Genomic DNA, 22206 nt, shown 5'->3' on the forward strand with positions numbered 1-22206 from the left:
TCACGTAGTTGCTTTTTGAATTTTGTCCGGATTTTTTTTCATTGTAATCAGTTGGAAGAGACTTAACAGGCTTTCTCTATCTTGGCCAAACCAGAGCTGACATTTGTTTCCACATCTATAGCTACAGAGAAGCCCAAGCATTTCCTTCTTTTCCTCACTCTACATGTGCTACTCTTGCACCTACATTCGTCATCATAGGCTTTTCAGAATGGAAGTTGTAAATACATCAATTGATATAAATGCATCAATACAAAAAAGAAAGCATTAAAAAAGTGTATCAGAATGCCAAGACCAAAACAAACAAACAAACAAACAAAAAAACCCAACTATGGTTCCTCTCCCATCTTGTTCCAACACTCATGCTTTAGGGAATCAGGTTTGGGAAAGTTCTGCCCTCTAACTCACTCTCTGAAAAACGCACGCTCACAAGACTGAGTAATCATGCTGTTCCAAATGCTCTCCAGTTCATGCAAGCTGGAAATTTATTTCCCTGGCGTAAATTTGACTATCAATTGATTAAAATTAGCATTACTATGTGTTTTATATTTCCGTTCTCCTTCTGTCTCTTTCTTCTTTCCTTCCACATTGTTCACTGAACACATATTGTCCATAGACTATTATAGGCAGGGCATGGTAGAGAAGATTAAGGTTAATGATTCATAGCCTTAGCCCCTAAGAATTAATTTTAATTGGAAGATATTAGAAGCATTATATATAACCTTTAAACACTGTCATTTAATCCCTAATAATGCATTTAGATTGGTTATCATAAGTCATTTTAGTATATAATAATACAAAATGTCCTAATATTTTGTGCCTTCCACAACTTCACCGTGGCATCTTGGCTCTGAAGCATTCTTTTTTTTTTAATGTTCCTCTTTTCACTTTTTCTGTACTCACCGGCCGACTTCAGGGCATAATCAGCCATCTCGACTTGGTCTTCTCTCAACTTTTTAAGTACGTAATTGACCAAGTTTGACACTTCCTGTAGAAATTTTATAAACAGTTTTCTGTTAACAATCTTTGCCAACTGCTTGAGTTTTGACCATTCATTTTATTGATTTGGACCTAATTTGCAAAATTAGAATAGCAGTGAGCCCCTATCAGCTGCACTCTGAGCCAGGCCCTGTTCATGGATCTGGACTGACACCTTCACAGCTCTTGGGAGTGTCCTTTACAGGAATACGGTGTAAATAAAGCCAAGGTGTGTTCAGGGACTCCCACAAGGTCACACAGCACCGTGGACCTAGGGTCTCTTCTGAAGCCCTAACCACTGCATCACAGTGCTCTCCTGGTGAGGTGTGAGGTTGTGCTGCGACCTACTGTGTTCTGTCCCTCATTAGTGTCCTGTGGTTAGCAGTAAAGACTTGAACATTCTAGAGTTATTTGGGAATCAAGGCAGTTTACACAGACTACGTGATTGCTTATATTAGACATTTTTCATCCAGTCTAATTAATATTGGATTCTGAAGGCTGCTCTCATTCTAAAAAACGAACAAACAAACAAACAAAATCAAAAGCACCCTAAGCAGGCGTAACAGTTCAAGTTCAAGCTGCCTAAACGTAACACCTTCACAGTGACAAGGATGAAATGGGGTCTGGAGGGCGGCAGGTGGTCCATGTCAGATTGCTGCGCATTTCAAAAAGTAGACATTAGGGAAGAAAAAGAAGGTAGTAATGACAGCGGAAGAGAAAGAAGCAAAATAGAGCTCGTGGTTTCCAACACAGTTTTGCCTGAATCTGATGCTGTCTAGACTAACTACATTAGCTATGAAGATGATGAATGCAAATCTTTTGCTATTTAAGGTATTTGTGTATAGAGCTCAGAGACTGTTATTTCTTTCTTTCTTTCTTCTTTTTACTGGAAAATAGAACAGTTATTTATTTTGGTGTGAAGTAAGTCATACGCAATAGAATGTCTTCTCTGTGACACAGCACTTATGAAACACTGGGTTTCTGTACACAAACCAAATATCAGTCAACACTGGACTTCCCACTGGGAGAAGAAGCAGACGTGACATCGGAAGGATATACTCACTCCCCGTCACCCTGGACATCCGCACTAACCACCACCCCACCCTGCCCAACCCGCCTTGCCTCATCCAGGACCTCTGTGTGGTCCAGGTCCTCCACAGGGTCTCCATGGGTGTTCCAGTTGTGATTATTGTCCATACCATCCTTCATATCTCTTAGCAATGCCTTCAGGACATCTATTTGTTCGATCAAAAATAGAATTTGACGAAAATTGTTTTCCAGATTCTGGCTTTCCTTCCTGTAAAGGGAGAACCTCAGCATGAGAGGAAGAAAGTGTAAAGCTCCTGTTATCAGCTGTTGCTGGGCTCCACCCGCCACGTGATGAGGTGCTTTATATTGTTGAAGATATACATTCTTGAGTGAGGGAAGAGCAGAGCATGCCCATTTCTCTAAAGCATCACGCTTCACTAAAAAAAAACCAAGGACGTCCAGGGGTCACATGGCTGAGGGTGTCCTACTGCTTGGCCGGGCTCTGCATGGGGCAGGCAAGGCTCAATCAATCTTGCTGGTCCCCCAGCTGGGTAACGTCACACAGGTGAATCCTAAATCCCACTGGTACCCTTCCAATTGGGAACACCTTGCATTTCCGGTGTAGTACAGAGCAGTGGCTTTCGAATTGTAGCCTGAGTTCAGTGGAAGTGCCTTGGGCAAGGGGTGCTGGTGGATCCAGCCAGTGGGCAGTGACTGTTTACCAGTTTGACGGCCTGAGCATGCAAGATTTTACTTCCCAAGAATTTTTTTTTTTTTTTGAGATGGAGTCTCACTCTGTCCCCCAGGCTGGAGTGCAGTGGCGTGATCTCGGCTCACTGCAACCTCCGCCTCCCCGGGTTCAAGTGATTCTCCTGCCTCAGCCTCCCCAGCAGCTAGGATTACAGGCACATGCCACCGCGCTCGGCTAATTTTTGTATTTTTAGTAGAGACAAGGTTTCACCATGTTGACCAGACTGGTCTCAAACTCCTGACCTCAAGTGATCCACCCACCTCAGCCACCCAAAGTGCTGGGATTACAGGCGTGAGCCACCGCGCCTGGCCAAGAATGGGTTTTCTATGTTTACAGTTTGAAAATTACTAGTAGAGAGAAAAAGAAAATGTCAAGCGAATAGGTATTTCTTTATGCTGAAAAAATATAAGCACTACTTATCTGGTATTTTCCCCCATTTGTAAAACAATACATGTTTGAAATCGGGAAAAAACCAAGCATTTAGAAGAAATAAACACTGTTAAATTTTAATGAATTTCTACCAGTTTTTATTCCATGCAAAAAATTAGTAAGAAAATAGAAATAATATTTATAATTCTGTGTCTCCACTACACTTCCAAATCATTAAAAACTATTTTAAAATTATTTAAATGGCTTTATAATTCTTCATTTCATGAATATATTCCAATGTATTTAACCATTGGCCTAATTTTCTTATAGGGTTGTTTTCCATTTTTAGTTATCATAAATGACATGGAAAGCACACCTCAGTGTGTATTTTGTCAAGGAATGCTCCATAGAAGTAGAAATATATAAAAGGGCAAGTAATTTTCTAAAGTACTACAAATGTTACTGTTTGGTGTTTAAAATTTTAAATTATGTATATGCACAAGTGAGAGGAGGCAATTTTTATTTCATTGTTTCCTTCTTTTGATAAATCCAAATAACAATAAATGTACTATTTTTAATACTAAATACAGCATGGGTAGATTAATTCACCTCTAACCCTTTAATCTTTTCTATCTCCTTTTTTTCTTTTTCTTCTCCTTTCTTTCCATCTGCATATATACATAGAGAAATGCTAGGAATGATGTCATTAAATATTAATAATAGTTATTTCTGGGAGTGAAATTTTGAGTTATTTCAGGGAGTAACTTTTCTTTCTTATACTTTTCTGTACGAAAACACTTCAGTATTTGAAACCACACCAAAAAGAGGCATATAGCAAAAGATCACACTCACTTTAAAAGTTCCAGTTGCTCTTTAGGCATACGAAGTCTGGCCTGAAAACAACAGAAAAAGATAGATCATTCTGAATTCTGCTTATTCAAATAGAGTCTTTTTTTTTTTTTTTTTTCTCAGAAAAGGGAAATAAATGGCACATTGACTCCTGATATACAGATGTGCTGGCTGGAACTCAGGAGCGTCCTCTGAGAGGCCCGCCTCTTTCCTAGCCTCACTTGTACATCATGAATGTATTTGAAGGAGATGAGGTAATGCAAATCTATTTAATGAGTGACATTCAACAGGAGCTCTTGGATGGGCACATCATTTCCTATTTCTTAAGACTGTAAAGGCCTGAACACAGTCTGAGAGGGAGGTTGGAAGAGGAAAAAATAGAGGGAAGAGGAAGACAGGGAAGGGAAGACAAGGGGGAGAGGCGCCCCTGGTGGATGTGGAAAAACCTAAGGAGCACATGGCGACGTTAGAGGGCCATGCTGAGCTCTTTGGGCTTGTCCCTGAATAAGGAGGGGGACTCCCACTTACAAATAAGAAAGGGATGTGATTACTTTTGGGCTAGATTGGCAATCACAATCAGAAAATTGCAGAAATTTATCTAACACTGGTGTCATGTCTGGTATAGATAGTCTCTGGTATGGAAGGTCTTGGTGGTGCCCAAACCAAGACAAGAAACCAGGAAAAGGTAAAGTTACTGTTTGGACACAACATGTGGCTTCAGAGGACTTTCTGCTATGGAGGTGGTCAGTGAAAACATAAACACTGGGAAGATAGAGCATGCTGGAGTGCAGGCAGCACTCTGGTCTGCAGTACCGGGCTACTGTGCTGCCTGTTCCTCACCTGGAATGGGGGAATGGCCTAGCTGCATCCTCCTGTCACTGAGAAGACCTTGGGTCTGAGTGGCCAGCACCTCTATGTCCCTTAGCTCATCCTGCTGTGTGTCTTCCGGGCCCTGCCACAGATGACGGTGGTTGGGTGCTCACATTTCAAATGCCCTACAAGTCATTAGCCTGGGAGCCTCCAAAGCCCTGCACTCTCTTCCCGTCTGTCTTTACCCAGTATAAGACACACACACACAAACACACACACTCCACATACACATGCTTATACACACATATGCACATGCTCATAGGCACACATGCATACTCACATATGCTCACATGCACAGCCCCTATTTCAACATGGGATGGTTGGAGAAGGTCAATAATATTACCAACAGAGAAAGGAGGGCAAAAGAGAGCACCTTGGGGCACCAATCTTGAAGGGCTCAGAAGCCAACAACTGAGTGGATAAGCTGGTAAGAAGGGGAGGACAAGGGTGAAAGGGTGATCTCTTCTCCAGAGAATTCCAGGAAAAATAGTCAACAATGCCCATCGAGGGATGGCTCCTGACATCCTTTCTTTACATCTGGAACTCCCCTACCCTGACATGTTTTACTCAAGTGGTTTATCAATTAAGAGGCAGTATCTTTGACTATGTGCCAAGAAAATAATGTAGATCAGAGTGGAGGAATGATCAAGTGTGAAAACGAAGGCTGACCCAAGCAATCAATTCCCTTGGGTTTAAACTTAAATCTTGGAGGATTCCCGCAGCAGTCTCCAGAAATTTGTGTCATCCACATACTCTCCCTGCCAGGTCGGGAAGCAGACACCTCTGCCTTTAAGGATCACTTTCTTGTAGCAACAAAGCTCACACTTCAGGCGCCCAACAGAGAAGTCAAAGGGACCCTATGAGTTTCCTGGGGCTCTTGACGCACATGACCACAAACGGGGTGGCTTGAAACAATGGAAATTTATTCTGTCGCTGTTCCGGAGGTCAGAAGTGTAAGGTCAACGTGTCCACATGGTTACACTCCTCTGAAGGTCCTCAGGGAGATTCTGTTTCTTGCCTTTTCTAACTTCTGGTGGCTCTGGGCATTCCTAGGCTCATGGCTGCATCACTCCAGTCTCTGCCTCTGCCTTTACGTGGTCTCTTCTTCTCCTCTCTGTGTCTCTCTCCTCTGTAAGTCTCCTAAAGAGATCCCTGTCATTGTATTTAGGACCCATCTGGTAATCTAGGACGATTTGATCTCAAGAAACTTAATTACATCTGCAAATACCTTTTTCCCAAATAAAGGTCACATTCACAGTTTCTTGGGGTCAGGAGGTAGACATATCTTTTTGGGAATCACCTTTCAACCTCCTACAGTGACTATCAATGTGTTATCTGGGAAATAATGCTCCATCTTTCCAGTAATTAACCTGCTTTTCTGTTTCGAAGACTGGCTTTTTATCAGTTCACTCTGCCCAAAATAGTGCCACACACTATAAATGTGTTGTGTCTTGTATGATTTTGTTGTGTCATGTGTGATAATGATGTCAGAATGGAATGTAGTGTGGCACATAGAAAAATATTGCCTTGCTTTTGTTCTGAACAATTACACTTCTTATACGTTCTCCTCAACATTTTTATTTTGACAAGGATGTGAATTTGGGAGCTTATCATTGGTAGATAGAGATTCTCACTTCTAGTTTTTCACATTCTGTTTGAGCAAGCTCCCTGTCAGTAGGAGCAGTGTTTTCAATTTGTTTCTTTTTTCTGTTCTAGCCTTAAAATAACATACAGAAAATACTCCTCAATTAATTTGCTGATAAATGAACTTGAGAGTTCCTTGAAAAATAAAATATTTCACAATTTTAAAAACATTTTTATTTTGCTTCATTCCCAAAAGGATTTCAGGCAAGTTCTACTATAGGAACATGTATAGTATAAGAACATGTAAGACAAAACAGTAAGTGAGGAAGTGAAAGTGAAGATAAAATAAAGATTGGAAAAGTAAGATAATGCAAGAAGGATGAGGTTGGAACCTGCTCATGCCTGAAATTCTTGAAAGTTATTAGCTGTGGGCTATAAATTTGTTTCAGAGCATCACAGTAACCAAATGGGTGGGAGAGGGGGCAGGCCAATGACCAAAATTTACCACATCCACAATGTGGAAAAAGAAAATCAAAAGTGTTATAAAGGCTGCTTTGTGTATAGTTGATTATCTTTCTGAAACATTTCTGGCAATGAGATGGGGGTTCAGTGTCCTAGGAACCTTCCTAAAACATCCCTCCCTGTAGGCTGTTGGCCTCATGACAAAGCCTATGTCAGGGAAAGCCTCATCAGATGTGAAAATGTCCAGAGCACTCGTTAAGAGGACACAGCCTCCAGGGATATTGTTTTCAGCAACAAAGTCCCTGTGCCTCATCCTAAACATGGATTAAGGTAGGGTCTGTCTGCATGTGCTGTCAATTTACAGCCTCCTGAGATACAAAGGCGTCAGGTAGAGGCTGGCAAAGAAATAGCCATGGGCAAAGCCCAGTTTTACTTGTTTTTTGTTTAGTTTTTTTTTTTCTTCAGATAATGTTGACTGAGACCCAAAGCTTTATGCCTTGGAACATGGCTCTAGTAATTTGAACCGAGATAAATTCAATGATGTGTTAACACATTTCTGACACGGTCATTAAAATTTTTTTTCTCAATGAAGTCTCATAAGGTATCTAACTTTAAACCATATAACTTCAAGGTGAATCCTACAAACTATAGTGATTGCAGACTGTGCCCTGGGTAAATAACTAAGCTTGCTGCTTAATATAGGTTTTAAGATAGAAACCAATTAAATATTGGAGTAAGTAATTTGAAGTCATTGGTCTTGAACTCATGACTGTGATCACTATGGCTTGAATATCTATGTTTCTTCCAAAATTTATGTTGAAACTTAATCCCCATTGTGGTGGTGTTAAGAGGTAGGGTCTTTTGGGGAATGATTAAGTCATGAAGGTACCACCAACGTGAATAGGATTAGTGCTTTTAATAAAAAGCTCGAAGGAAGTAGTTTAGGCCCTTTTCGCCCTTTAACCTTCTACCACATGAAGACACAAGAAAGCTCTCATTAAACATAGAATGCTCATGCCTTGATCTTGGACTTCACAGCCTCCAGAACTGTGAGAAAGACATTTCTGTTCTTTATAAGCTACCTAGTCTATGGCATTTTGTTATAGCAGCACAAATGGATTAAGACTGTGCTGGTGATTTGAAAGTGGCATGTGACAATAAAATTTTGTTCTCAGTGTAGCAGTGAGCAAAGTCTTAGTCTGAATGGCAGGCCCAGTCTCAACAAAATCTGGGTCCTCAGGGAGGATCATTTCAGCTCTGGAATATGCAGTGGTGTGACCACAGGCTGCCTTCCTTCATTGTGCTGATCCAGCTTCCTAATCTATAAATGGATTTAGTAATACTCTTACTGAAAGGTCATTTCGAGGATAAAGTGTAATATATATTTAGTGTTCTTAGGATCCCTTCTGATGCATAACTATTACCATTATCCTGTTCTCCATGGTGGAATATGGGGCGATATATCCAGCTTTTTGAAAAGTAATATCAAATCATTGGGATTCCATGTGAAAACAAGGTCACCTAAAAATTATAAATATTCTTTACTTATTTTTCTTTTAAGAGTTTATCCTAAGTAATTAAGGAGAGGCAAACTGATTAAGCCATAGGATGTTTGTGTTTATAATATTTAAAAAATTAGAGACAATCCAATTGTTTAGAAATAAGTATTCATTGAAAATATTATTCATTGGAATATTTTATCATCCATTACATGTCATTATAAAATAATATCTAAAGGCAAGGGAGCATATTTAAAATCTATTACTGGCTGAGTGCAGCGTTTCACGCCTGTAATCACTTGAGCTCAGGAGATTGAGAAACAGCAACTACTTCATGTAGCTTGGGATTTATAAAGAACTCACGTAGAAATAAGTTAAAATCAGTCTCCAGTGGTTTCTGACAGTGCTCTTGTCTGTGTGAAAACCAGGTTAACACTGGTCAAAAATTAAATGATCATAGGTCAACCTCAACCTCATGAAAAATACTGTCCTTAGAAACACTGCCATAGTCATTTTATTTTATATTTTGAGACAGAGTCTTGCTTTATCACCCAGGCTGGAGTGCAGTGGCACAAGCACAGCTGACTGCAGCCTCAACCTCCCAGGCTCAAGTGATCCTGCCACCTCAGCCTCCAGAGTAGCTGGTACTACAGGCATATTCCACCACGTCCGGCTAATTTTTTGATGTTCAGGCTGGTCTTGAACTCCTGGAGCCAAGCGATCTGCCCACCTCACCTGCCCAAAGTGCTGGGATTACAGGAATGAGCCACCGTGTTGGGCTGGCTAGACATTTTTAAAGGGTTGAATTTGCTGTTGAGTATGCCGGTTAGCCTAAAATCGGAAGGTAGAAGGGAAGGATGCCTTTTAAAAATGTGATTAGTCTCAGATAACTTATTTATTTATTCGTTAATGTGTATATTTATTAAGCCTCCATTTACCTGGGGACTCTTCTAGGCTCTAGACAAGCTCCTTGATCATTACATTTTAGTTAAAAGGGAAGAAGGCAAGAAGAGAGCTGGTAAAGAAATCGATGAGTGTCTAAGATAAAGCAGGGGTAAAAACTAGGATGCACCTACACCTGGATATTGTCACAGGTGGTTTGTGTGGTCGCAGAAGCCTGTTTAATGAGGAGACATTTGAGCTAGCTGGAATTTCAGAAAGAAACCATCCCTGCAAAGATCTGCAGCAGAAGACTGTGGGCAAAGGGGCACCCAATATTCAGGCACTAACAGAACCTGCCAGATAAACTTACGAGTGTATTAGTCAGGGTTCTCTAGAGAAATGGAACCAAGCCAATGTATATATATAGAGAGATTTATTTTGAGGAATTGGCTTAAATGATTGCAGGGGCTAAGTCTGAAGTTTTCAGGGCAGGCTGGCAGGCTGGAGAACCAGGGAAGAGTTGATGTTACAGCTCAAGTCTGAAGGCTATTTGGAGACAAAATTTCTTCTTTCTTGGGGAATCTCATTCTTTATTCTTAAGACCTTAAAATGCCTGTGAGACCAATCCACATTGTAGAGGGTAGTCTTCTGTACTTAGTCTATAGATTTAGATGTTAATCACATCTAAAAAATACCTTCACTGCAATATCTAGACTGGTGTTTGACCAAACATCTGGGCGCCATGGCCTAGCCAAACTGACACACAAAATTAACCATCACAACGAAGCTTAGGCACAAATTGGCAATAGGTGGAGCCACCATTGACCACTCTGCATGCTCATCTCTGCTTTTCTGGTGATGACCTAACTATCCAGCTTCAACTCCCATGGGCTTGGTCTTAGTCTTTGATGTGAGGACCTCATGGAGTAGGAGCTACCTGAGGCTGACCCTCTCTGTGGGGTTTCCAGGTGGCTGTGCTTTTGTCTAAGACTGGGGACTCACAGATTCTCAGCATATGCAGACTGAGTAGCACCTTTGAGATGGGAGTTATCCTGGGCATCAACCTATGAACCTCCAGGGAGGCTTCCTCACTGGACTGGAATACTGTGGGCATCATACACGTGCAGTCGCCCCTCTCTTTTGGGACTTCACGTGGCAAGACACATTGGAATGAGGCAGTTACTGGAGGAACTGGGAAGTAGAAGATTTCAGAGGCCCTGAGCAAAAAGGGTATGAAGTATGAATCTGATCAGTCAGGCCCAAGGCCACTGACTGGGTCACTGAAGTCACTGTGGGTTAAAAGATCAGCATAGTGGTGGAGACAGGTCAATATGTCTGTCCATCTTCCCACAGAGCAGCAGTGACCTGGTCATAGCTCCTGCTGAAACCACCTTTGCAAAAATGAAAACTGAGGGAATTATGACAGTGAAAGAGACAAGACCTATCCGACTCCATCATGCTTCTAACCTTTAAGCTGTCCTTGTTCATTCCTGGGAGTAGGCCAAACTAACTTTGGGAAGGAATTCAGTTCATGATTTGACTCTGAAACAAAATTGATAACAGTCCTTTCCTGAAAAGAACCCCTTCTTGCTTGGAGACCAATCTGCCTTTTTAGGACTAACAAATTAGCTACAAGATTAGAAATTACAGTTTAGGGGTCACGCAGTCCCTGGCTCTAAGAGTCTGAACCTCCCCAAATTGTTTCTGGGGATAACATCACTATTGTAAGACCTAAGATCAGTGCTTGAGATATTTTGCAGACCCTGCACTAGATGAATCAGCTGATACCACCCAGGCCAGTAATCTGACTCAACCAGTTCTGCCAGCCCACCCAGGAACAGAAGACAGCAAGAAAACCTCACTTTGACTCTCTGATTCCATCTCCAACCTGACCAATCAGCACTCCCCACTTCCCAAGCCCCTACCTGCCAAACTATCTTTAAAAACTCTGATCCTCAAATGCTCGGGGACACTAATTTGAGTAATAATAAAACTCCAGTCTCCCACACATCCGGCTCTGCGTGAATTAATCTTTCTCCATTGCAATTCCCCTGTCTTGATAAATTGGCTCTGTCAAGGCAATGGGCAAGGTGAACCCTTTGGATGGTTACACTGCCACCCTCCTCCCTCCAATCTTCTGAGTTTCTGAGCATAGAATGGACAAGGCTTATTCTGGAATGCTGGGGGTGGGGTGGATCAGAAAGAGGACGTTCAGTGACTAGCCTCAGTCTAAGCCCACTTAGATCTAACTAGCTTCAGGACAAAGGGAAGTGCCATACTCCTGTCCAGTGTCAGGCAGTGTCAGGCAGAAGTTGACGATAAAGGTTTATTTGCCACTTTATTTGTGCTTGAGATTCTCTTGGGGAAATGTGGAGAATTTTTAGGACCTCATAGCTATAAAACTATTGTCTTAGTCTGTTTTCTGCTGCTATAACAGAATACCACAGCCTGGGTAATTTATAAACAACAGAAGTTTGTTTGGCTCACAGTTCTGGATGCTTGGAAATCTGAGAGCATGGCACTGCCATGTGATGAGGGTTCTACCATGGCAGAAGGGTGAAAGGGCACAGGAACATGTGAGACAGAGAGAGAAATGGGGCCAAACTCATCCTTTTATTAGGAGCCCACTCTTCAGTTGACTATCCCACTCAAATGATAATGGCATTAATTCAGAGCTCTTATGACCCAATCAATTTTTAAAGGTCTTACCTCTCTGAACACTGTTACAATGGTAATTAAATTTCAACATGAGGTTTGGTGGTCACATTCAAACCACAGAAACCACTTAATAGAATTCCATTTCCTACATTAATTTTATTAGATATTCTCATATAAAACAAAGATAACATATTGAAAGTTGAACTAGCCTTGTAGCATATTAAACTTTAAATGAATGATATACAAAATGACTTAACAAAATATCACCTGATATTTATAAAGCCTTGAACCATATTCTGCAACTATGGCATATAATTGTCTGGATTTCTGAGGAACATCTGTTTCTTTAAGCCACTGATGATTTAGGAGTCCTGTTAAAGAAAAGACAAACTCTGATTAAAGAGTTTCTCTGGAAACATAAAATATTTTACATGTATTCATAAGAATTTCCCTAAACATGAAGAATATGTATACTCTTAAGAATATCAGATCCTTGGGTGACATCATGGAAAATGGTGGAATAGTACACACAAAAACTCAGGCCTCCATGTAAACAATATAGCTAGTAAAGATTGACAGAATCAACTTTTTTGGAACTCTGGAATCTAATTCAAAACCTACAGCAACCAGATAACTAAGGATAGGGGGGCTAGTTTCTAGAACCAGAACATGTGGCATTTTTGTTTACCTGACTACCATCTTCCATTTCTTAACCTGGTGGTGGCAGGTATAGGGACAGCATTTCACATTCCTTTAATATAGACTTTGTTCTTAAAACACCATGGTAATGTTTTTTAACTCATCTAGTGGTTCCCTGAGGGGCTGGCACAGAAGCTGACCTGTGTTTATTCCACCCCTATAGCTTTCTAGGAAGTGGCAATATCTATTGAAAGACTTCAAAGACATACTGCTGAAGCCCAACTGGGACAAAAGACAGTAGATGATGGAAGTGGCAGACAGACTCAAAAGCCCATGAATAAAGAGGCAGTCTCTTGCTGGAAAAAGGGCTCAGAAGGACTGCTGCATCATATACTAGGAAACAGAGAATGTAATGTGCATTTCTAGGACTGGACACATGTTCATAAATGACCTCAAGAAGATACTGGGTTGCACCTCTCGTGGATCTGTAGATTGTGTATAAGCAGGAGATGAAGACTAAGGCAGAGTTTTAGGTGGCCTGGCTTAGTCTTGAAGGAGTGTCCCAGCTTAGAGCCAAGCTGTGAAGACTGAGAGAGTAATCTCTCTGTCTCTGTCTCTGTCTCTGTTTCTGTCTCTCTCTTCCTCTCTCTTTGGATCCAGGAATTCAAGGAAATATGTGAGAAATCAGTGGCTAACCACTGAGATAGTAGAATAATAAACATATACGACAAGAAATACAGTCTTCCAAAATAGTTTTGGGAGGCTGAGGTGGGTGGATCATGAGGTCAAGAGATCGAGACCATTCTGGCCAACACGGTGAAACCCTGTCTCTACTAAAAGTACAAAAATTAGCTGGGCTTGGTGGTGCTCGCCTGTGGTCCCAGCTACTCGGGAGGCTGAGGCAGGAGAAATGCTTGAACCTGGGAGGCGGAGGTTGCAGTGAGCTGAGATCGCACCACTGCACTCCAGCCTGGTGACAGAGTGAGATTCTATCCCCCCCCCCCAAAAAAAAGTTTGAAAATGTTACTAAACAAACAAGTGATTGCAGCCCTCAAAATGCAACAGCAGGCAAACCCTGGGGAAGAGGGAAATCTGAATTCTAGAGTTATTATATTATAATATTAAAATGCTCAATTTACAAAATCACATGGCATATGATGAAACAGGAAAGTATGGCCCATTCAAAAGGAGAAAATGGCAGAAACCATCCCTGAGGAATCTGACATTGGAATTACGAGACAAAAACTGTAAATCAGCTGTTCTGCATATGTTCAAAAACTAAAGGAAACCATGGACAAAGAACTACAGGAAACCAGGAAGATTATGTATGGATAAGATGAGAATATTGATTAAAATAAATTATGAAAGAAACCAAATATAAACTCTGAAGCTGAAAGAGGAATAACTAAAATGAAGAACTTACTAGAAGGGCTCAACAGTTGATTTAAGCAGGCAGATGAAAGAATCAGTTAACTTAAAGATAGAGCTATTGAAATTATTGAGTCTGTGAACAGAAAGAGAAAAGTGAAAAAGTGAACAGAGCCCAAGAGACCTATCAGACACCATGAAGTGGATCAACATATGCATTGTGGCAGTCTCAGAAAGAGGAGAGAGAAAGAAAGGGGCAGAGAGAAATGAAGAAATAAATAAAACCTATGGGATACAGCAAAAGCAGTACTAAGAGGGAAGATTATAGTTCTAAGTGCCTATATTGAAAAAGAGGAAAAACATCCTATAAATGACGTAATGATGTACCTTAAAGAACTAGAAAAGCAAGAGCAAATCAAACCCAAAATGAGTAGAAGAAAAGAAATAATAAAGATCAGAGCAGAAATAAATAAAATTGAAATGAAGTAAACAATACAAAAGATCAATGGAACAAAGGTTTTTAGAAAAATTAAATGAAACTGACAAACCTTTAGCCAGATTAACAAAAAAAAAGAGAAGATACAAATGAAATTAGAAATAATAAAGAAGACATTAAAATTGGTACTGCACAAATTTAAAGGATCATTACTAGCTACTATGAACAACTGTATGCCAATAAATTGGAAAATCTAGAAGAAATGGACAAATTACTAGACACATACAACCTACCAAGACTGAACCAGAAAGAAATTCAAAACCTGAACAGACCAATAAAAAGTAATGAGATCAAAGCCATAATAAAAAATCTCCCAGTAAAGAACAGCCCGGGACCCCATGGCTTCACTGCTGAATTCTATCACACATTTAAAGAAGAGCTAATACCAACCTTATGCAAACTATTCTGAAAAAGAGAGGAGGAGGGAATACTTATAAACTCATTCTACAAGGCCAGTATTACCCTGATATGAAAACCAGACAAAGACACATCAAAAAAAAAAAAAAAAAAAAAAAGAAAAGAAAAGAAAGAAAACTACAGGCCAATATCTCTGATGAATATTGATGCAAAAGCCCTTAACAAAATACCAGCAAACGGAATTCCATAATACATTACAAAGATCATTCATCATGACTGAGTGGGATTTATCCCTGGGATGCAAGGATGGTTCAACATATGCAAATCAATCAATGTGATACACCATATCAATAGAATGAAGGATAAAAACCATGTAATGGTTTTCAACTGATGCTGAAAAGGCATTTGGATAAAATTCAACATCTCTCCATGATAAAAACCCTAAAAAAATCTGGGTATAGAAGGAACATACCTCAACGTAATAAAAGCCATGAATGACAGACAGATCCACAGCAGGTATCACACTGAATGGGAACAAACTGAAAGCCTTTCCTCAAAGACCTGGAACACGACAAGGTTGCTCACTTTCACCACTGCTATTCAACATAGTACTGGAAGTCCTAGCTAGAGCAACCAGACAAGAGAAAGAAATAAAGGGCATCCAAACTGCAATGAAAGAAGTTAAATTATCCTTGCTTGCTGATGATATGATCTTATATTAGGAAAAAAACCTAAAGACTCCACAAAAAAAACTGTTAGAACTGATAAATTCAGCAGTGTTGCAGGATACAAAGTCAATGTACAAAAATCAGTAGCATTTCTACATACAAACAGTGAACAATCTGAAAAATTAATAAAGTAACCTCATTTACAATAGCCACAAACAAAATCAAATACCTAGGAATTAACCAAAGAAGTGAAAGATCTCTACAACGAAAACTATAAAACATTGATGAAAGAAATTGAAGGGGAAACAAAAAGTAGATAGCTCATGTTCATGAATTAGAAGATCAATATTGCTAAATGTCCATACTACCCAAAGCAATCTACATATTCAATGCAATCCCTATCAAAATACCAATGACATTCTTCACAGAAATAGAAAAAAACAACCTTAAAATTTATATGGAACCACAAAAGACCCCAAATAGTCAAAACTATTCTAAGCAAAAAGAAGAAAATTGGAGGAATCACATTACCTGACTTCAAATTATACTACAGAGCTTAGTAACCAAAAGAGCAGGGTACTGGCATAAAAAGAGAGAGATAGGCTGATGAAACAGAATAGAGAACCCCTACAGAGAACTTATTTTCAACAAATGTGCCAAGAACATATGCTGGGGAAATCATAGTCTCTTCAATAAATGGTGCTGGGAAAACTAGATATTAATATGCAGAAGAATGAAACTAGACCCCTATCTCCTGCCATATACAAAAATCAAATCAAAATGGATTAAAGGCTTAAATCTAAGACTTTAGACTATGAAACAACTATAAAAAAAACATTGGGGGACAATCTCCAGGTCATTGGTCTGGCCAAAAATTTCTTGAGCAGCACCCCACAAGCACAGGCAACAAAAGTAAAAATGGACAAATGGGATCACAGCTAAAAAGCTTCTGACAGCAAAGGATACAATCAACAAAGTGAAGAGACAACCCACAGAATGGGAGAAAATATTTACAAACTACCTATCTGACAAGGGATTAATAAGAAGAATATATAAGGAGCTCAAACAACTCTATAGGGGGAAAAAAGAAACCTAAATAATCTGATAAAAAAAATGGGCCAAAGATTCAAATAAACATCTCTCAAAAGACGACACACAAATGGCAAACAGGCACATGAAAAGGTGCCAGTTTCATTGATTGTCAGAGAAATGAAAATCAACACTACAATGAGATGTTATCTCACTTAAGTTAAAATGACTTATACCCAAAAGACAGGCAATAACAAATGCTGGAGAGGATGTGGAGAGAGGAGAACTCTCATACACTGTTGGTGGGAATGTAAATTAGTACAACCACTCTGCAGAATAGTTTGGAGAATCTTCAAAAAATGATAAACAGAGCTAATATATGATCCAGCAGTCCTACTGTTGGGCATATACCCAAAATAAAGGACATCAGTATATCAAAGAGTGCAGTATATCTGCACTCCCATTTGTTGCAGCATTGTTCACAATAGCTAAGATTTGGAAGCAATCTAAGTGTCCATCAGCAGATAAATGGATAAAGAAAATGTACATATTCACAATGGTGTACTATTCAGCCATAAAAAAGAATGAGATAATGTCATTTGCAACAACATGGATGGAATTGGAGATCATTACGTTCAGTGAAATAAGCCATTCATAGAAAGACAAATATCACATGTTCTCACTTATTTGTGGGAGCTAAAAATTAAAACAATTAAACTAATGAACATAGAGAGTAAAATGATGATTACCAGAAGCAGGTGAGGGTAGTGTCGAAGACGGAGGAGGTGAGGATGGTTAATAGGTACAAAAAATAGAAAGAATAAATAAGACCTACTATTTGACAACACAATGGGTGACTACAGTAAAAAATTACTTAATTGTACATTTTAAAATAACTAAAAGATTGTATTTGGATTGTTTGCAACACAAAGGATAAATGCTTGAGGGGATGGATACCCCATCCTTCATGATATGATTATTTCACATTGCATGCCTGTATCAAAACATCTCAGGTACCCCGTAAGTATATATGCTATGTACCCACAAAAAATTAAAAATTTTTAAATTTTAAATAAGAAAAAGAATATTTAAAGAAATAATGGCTGAAAAAGTTCCAAAGTTGATAAAAAGCCATGAATCTACACATCCAAGAAACTCAACAAACTTCAAGTAAGACAAACTTTAAAAGACTCATGCTGAAACCTATTATAATCAAACTGTTGAAAGACAAAAACGCAGAGATAATCTTGAAAGCAGAAAGAGAGCAATGCCTTGTTATATAGAAGAAAGTCTTTGTTGGATTACCACCTGATTTTTTCTTCAGAAACTATGGAGGCCAGAAGACAGTGGGATGACATATTTAAAGCGCTGAAAGAAAAAAAAATTCTATATATGAGAAAACGATTCTCCCAACTGCAGAAAAAATTAACATATTCTAAGATAAAGAAAAGCTCATGGTGTCTCTATGACTAGACCAGCCCTTCAGGAAGAGCACTGAAAGGGATTCCTTCAGGCTGCAGTGAAAGGACATTAGAGAGTAACTCAATGCCGCATGAAGCAATCAAAATCTCCAGTAAAGGTAACAGAGAGGTAAATATGAAACCAGTATTATTGTTTTGGGTTTGTAACTCCTTCTTTTATTTCTTTCATAATTTAAAAGACAAATTTATAAAGCATAATTATAAATCTATGTTTATGGGTACCCAATGTGTAAAGATGTAATTTTTGACAACATAAAGAGGAGTAAATCCCAGTGAATACAGATCATAAGGAGGAAAAAAAAGAGGAGCAGAGCTGAATAGGAGCAGAGTATTTCTATTCTATTAAAGTTAATTTGGTATAAATTTAAACTATATTGTTATAAATGTAGGGTCTCAGTTGAAATCCCCATGGTAACCACTAAGAAAATATCTAAAAAACATATACAAAATGAAACAGAACAGAATCAAAACAGTGCACTACAACAAAGCAATTAAACACAAAAGAAGGCAGTAAAGAAGGAAATGAAGAACAAAAAAGGTATAAGATATAGATTTTCTAAAAAATAGAAAAATGGCAGAAGTAAGTCATTCCTTATTAGTAATTAATGTAAATGAAAATGGATTAAACTTTCCAATCAAAAGGCAGAGGCTGGCAGAATGAATTTAAATACATGATTCAACTATATGCTGCTTACAAGAGATTTACTTTAGAATCAAAACTGAAATTTATAAAACTTGGCTGAAAGAAATTAAAGAAGACCTAAATAAACGGAAGGACAACTTGTGTTCATGAATTGGAAGATTTACTACTGCTAAGATGGCAACACTACCTAAAGCTGTCCACAGATTCAAAGTAATCTTTATCAAAATCCCAACAGCATGATACTGGATAATGATAGACATATAGACTAATGGGCTAGAATATCCAGAAATAAACCCATTCAACTATAGCCAATTCAGTTTTTGGAACGGAGGACAAGACATTCAAAGATTCCTATAGGGAAAGGGTAATATTTTTAGCAAATGGTCCTGGGACAACAGGCTTTCCACATGCCAAAAAATGAAGTTGGATCCCTTGCATCATATACAAAAATGAACTCAAAATGGGTCAATTACCTAAATATTATAAGAGCTAAAACCAGAAAACTCTTTTAAAAAGGTTTGGCATGGATTCTTCGATATGACACCCTCAAAATTACAAACCTTCATGTATCAAAGAAAGTGCAAAGACAACCTAGAATGAAAGAAATGTTTTCAAGTGATATATCTGAGAAGGATTTGGTATCTAGAATATATTAAAAAACTCTTGCAACTCAACAACAAAAGGACAAACAACCTAATCAAAAATGAGCAAAACACTTTAATGGACATGTCTCCAAGGAACACATACAAACGGTCAATAAGCACATAAAAAGATGCTTGACATCATTAGTCATTAGAGAAATCAAACCATGATGAAACATGACTTTTCATCCATCAGGTGGCTGTAATAAAAAAAAGGAAAAAAATGATAGTGGAAATGTAGAGAAATTGGACTTCTTGTTTTAATCCATTTGTGTTGCTGTAAAGGAATATCTGAGGTTGGGTAATTTATAAAGAAAAGAGGTTTATTTGGCTCACAGTTCTATAGGCTGTACAAGAAGCATGGCACCAGCATCTACAGCTGGTGAGGGTCTCCGGCTGCTTCCACTCATGGTGGAAGGCAAAGAGGAGCCAGCATGTGCAGAGATCACATGGTGAGAGAGGGAGCAAGAGAGAGCTGGGAGAAGTCAGGTTCTTTTTAACAATTAGCTCCCACAGGAACTAATAGAGTGACAACTCATTACTGTAAGGATGGAACCAAGTGATTCATGAGGAATCTGCCCTCATGACCCAAATGCCTTCCATTAGGCCCCCACCTGCAACACTGGGGGTCAAATTTCAACATGAGGTTTGGGAGGACAGATATCCAAACTATAGCAGTCCTCCTACACTGCTTGTGGGAATGTAAAATAGTGCAGCCATTGAGGAAAACAGTCTGGTGGTTCCTCCCCAGAAATCTCATTCCTATGTATATACTTGAAAGAATTGAGAACAGGTGTTCAAATAAGCACACATACACACTTATGCACAGCATCACTATTCACAATAGCCTAAAGATAAAAGCACTCTAAATGTCCATGAATAGATAAATGGATAAACAAAATGAGGTATATACATACAATGAAATATTATTTAGCTACAAAAAGGAATGAGGAACTGACACATGCTAGGATATGGATGAACCTTAAAAACATGCTAAGTGAAAGAAGGCAGATAAGAAAGATCACATGCTATATGATCTTTTTTATAACAATAACTGGGTTGAAACTTTTATTTTAATGGGAGATCCCTGCCTTAAGTTGTGAATATATTAAAGAACAATTTTCCAGTGTGCTCGGGGTGGTGGATGGTGATATTTCCCGATATGAAACTACAAACTGCACATTCTGCAGTAATTTATTTGGGAACTGTGTGATGAGCGAGAGTCTCTGGTTGTCAAAACCTCCCAAGTGGAGTCACCTAAATTTAGAAAATGTAAAATGTATGTTTGCAATAAATATATTAGAAATTCTTAACTTTAAAGCAACATCTATGACTAAAAAATTTGCAAAAAGCAAACCACAATTCTAAAAGAAAAAGCTCCTTTCTAAATTTTCTATTAAAAAGCCAGTATTACTTTTACAATCAGAAATAAAAGACAAATGAAAAAGCTTTGAGAGTGTGCAGGTCACCTCCAGCACTTTCCGTGGCATTTATTTACAAATATGAGTCATTCCGTTGAGATCTCTCTCACCAGGCAGACATATCCTGTGGAATGGTTTTAAGGATCATTACTTAGGAAGACTTACCTACAAGAAGAAAAGTCAGTGTAAGCATTGTACTTAGAATAATCTTCCATGATCGAGTTACCCTAAAAGAATAAAAACAATGATTAGAAAAAGAATTTAACAACATCATGCATTTAACTTGGACTTTAACCACTACACTCACGTCAACAAACTTACTTATTTTCATTCTTGCTTAATCTAGGTTGAGTCTATGAATTACTTTAATTTCCAATCCACTATTTTTTAAATTGAGAGAAGATCGTTTTAGTGATGATACACACTCACCAGCATATATGAGTGCGCATACATATAGTCATGCCTCTTACTTTCACATATGCAATGCTTATGCTAGTATATGTCTATTTATATTCTTAAAATACTTATAAGAAAAAAACAAAGGCAGTTTTCTGGAGGTCTCAAATGTAGAACTAGCTAAGAGAAAAGAAAAAAAAAAAGAAAAATCAGGTTCTGATTTTAAGGAAATTTTGTACCAAGCTAAAGAACTATGACAGTTAAGAAATATCTGATAAAATTCTTTAAAGTCACCATGACCTTTTTTCCTACTCTGTGTTGAAGTACAGTATGCTATACAAATATGATTTGTGCTCTTTTCTGTATAATTGTACAGAGCAGTGATGCCTCACAGAATGAACACATCCATGAAACCTCACCCAGGACTGGAAATTGAGCATACTCAGTTCTGTGGACTGAATTGCACCCCACCCCCAACACACACACACACACACACACACACATTCATTTGTTGAAGCCCTACCATCATTGTTACTGTATTTAGAGATAGGGTCTTTAATTGCTAATTAAGGGTAAAAGAGGTTATGAGTGGGACTCTAAACTAGCAGGACTGTTGTCCTTAGAAGAGGTGGAAGAGAGACCAGAACTTTTTCTCTCTTTGTGCAGTCAGAGGAAAGGTCACATGGGGACACAGTGAGAAGGCAATCCAGGAAGAGAGCCCTCACTAGAGACCAAATCAGCTGGAACCTTGGACTTCCCAGCCTCCAAAACTGTTAAAAAAAAGTAAATTTCTGTTGTTTCAGCCACCCAGTCTGTGGTATTTATTACTGCAGCCCGAGCAGATGAATATACCAAGCCCATCAGAAGCCCATCTTATGCCCTTATCAAGCCTATACCTCCCACCTCTGAAGGTACCTGCTCTCCTGAGCTCTATCCCCATTAAGTAGGTTTGTCTGGGTTTGAACCATCTATAAATGGACCCATGTGGGTATGGGCTCTATCTGTCTGCCTCCTGTTCCCAGTCTTAAGTCTGTGAGAGTCAACTGTGCTGTTGTGTATAGTTGTGGTTCATTCATTCTTACAACTGTATAGTATTTCATTGTGTGAATATATCATGTGGGTATCCATCCTAACATTGA

At 38.8% G+C, this 22206-nt stretch overlaps 1 protein-coding gene across 13 annotated transcripts in view; it reads right to left on the reverse strand.

The window, feature by feature from the left end:
* Positions 1-22206, reverse strand: part of SUN3 (Sad1 and UNC84 domain containing 3) — a 48009-nt gene that overhangs the window by 17178 nt on the left and 8625 nt on the right. For 9 of the 13 annotated variants that reach the window (XM_016945706.4, XM_054687513.2, XM_063815346.1 and 6 more), the window contains 5 exons: positions 20837-20898; positions 12196-12299; positions 3977-4017; positions 2098-2272; positions 901-985 (listed from right to left, as the gene is read on the reverse strand). In XM_016945706.4, the coding sequence (XP_016801195.4) occupies positions 901-985; positions 2098-2272; positions 3977-4017; positions 12196-12299; positions 20837-20898 (467 nt within the window). The remainder of the gene's footprint in view (positions 1-900; positions 986-2097; positions 2273-3976; positions 4018-12195; positions 12300-20836; positions 20899-22206) is intronic. The other 4 variants (XM_054687512.2, XM_016945707.4, XM_003318422.6 and 1 more) reach the window with 1 other exon arrangement.

This window comes from Pan troglodytes, chromosome 6, assembly GCF_028858775.2.
Source record: "Pan troglodytes isolate AG18354 chromosome 6, NHGRI_mPanTro3-v2.0_pri, whole genome shotgun sequence".
NCBI classification, from domain to species: Eukaryota; Metazoa; Chordata; class Mammalia; order Primates; family Hominidae; genus Pan; species Pan troglodytes.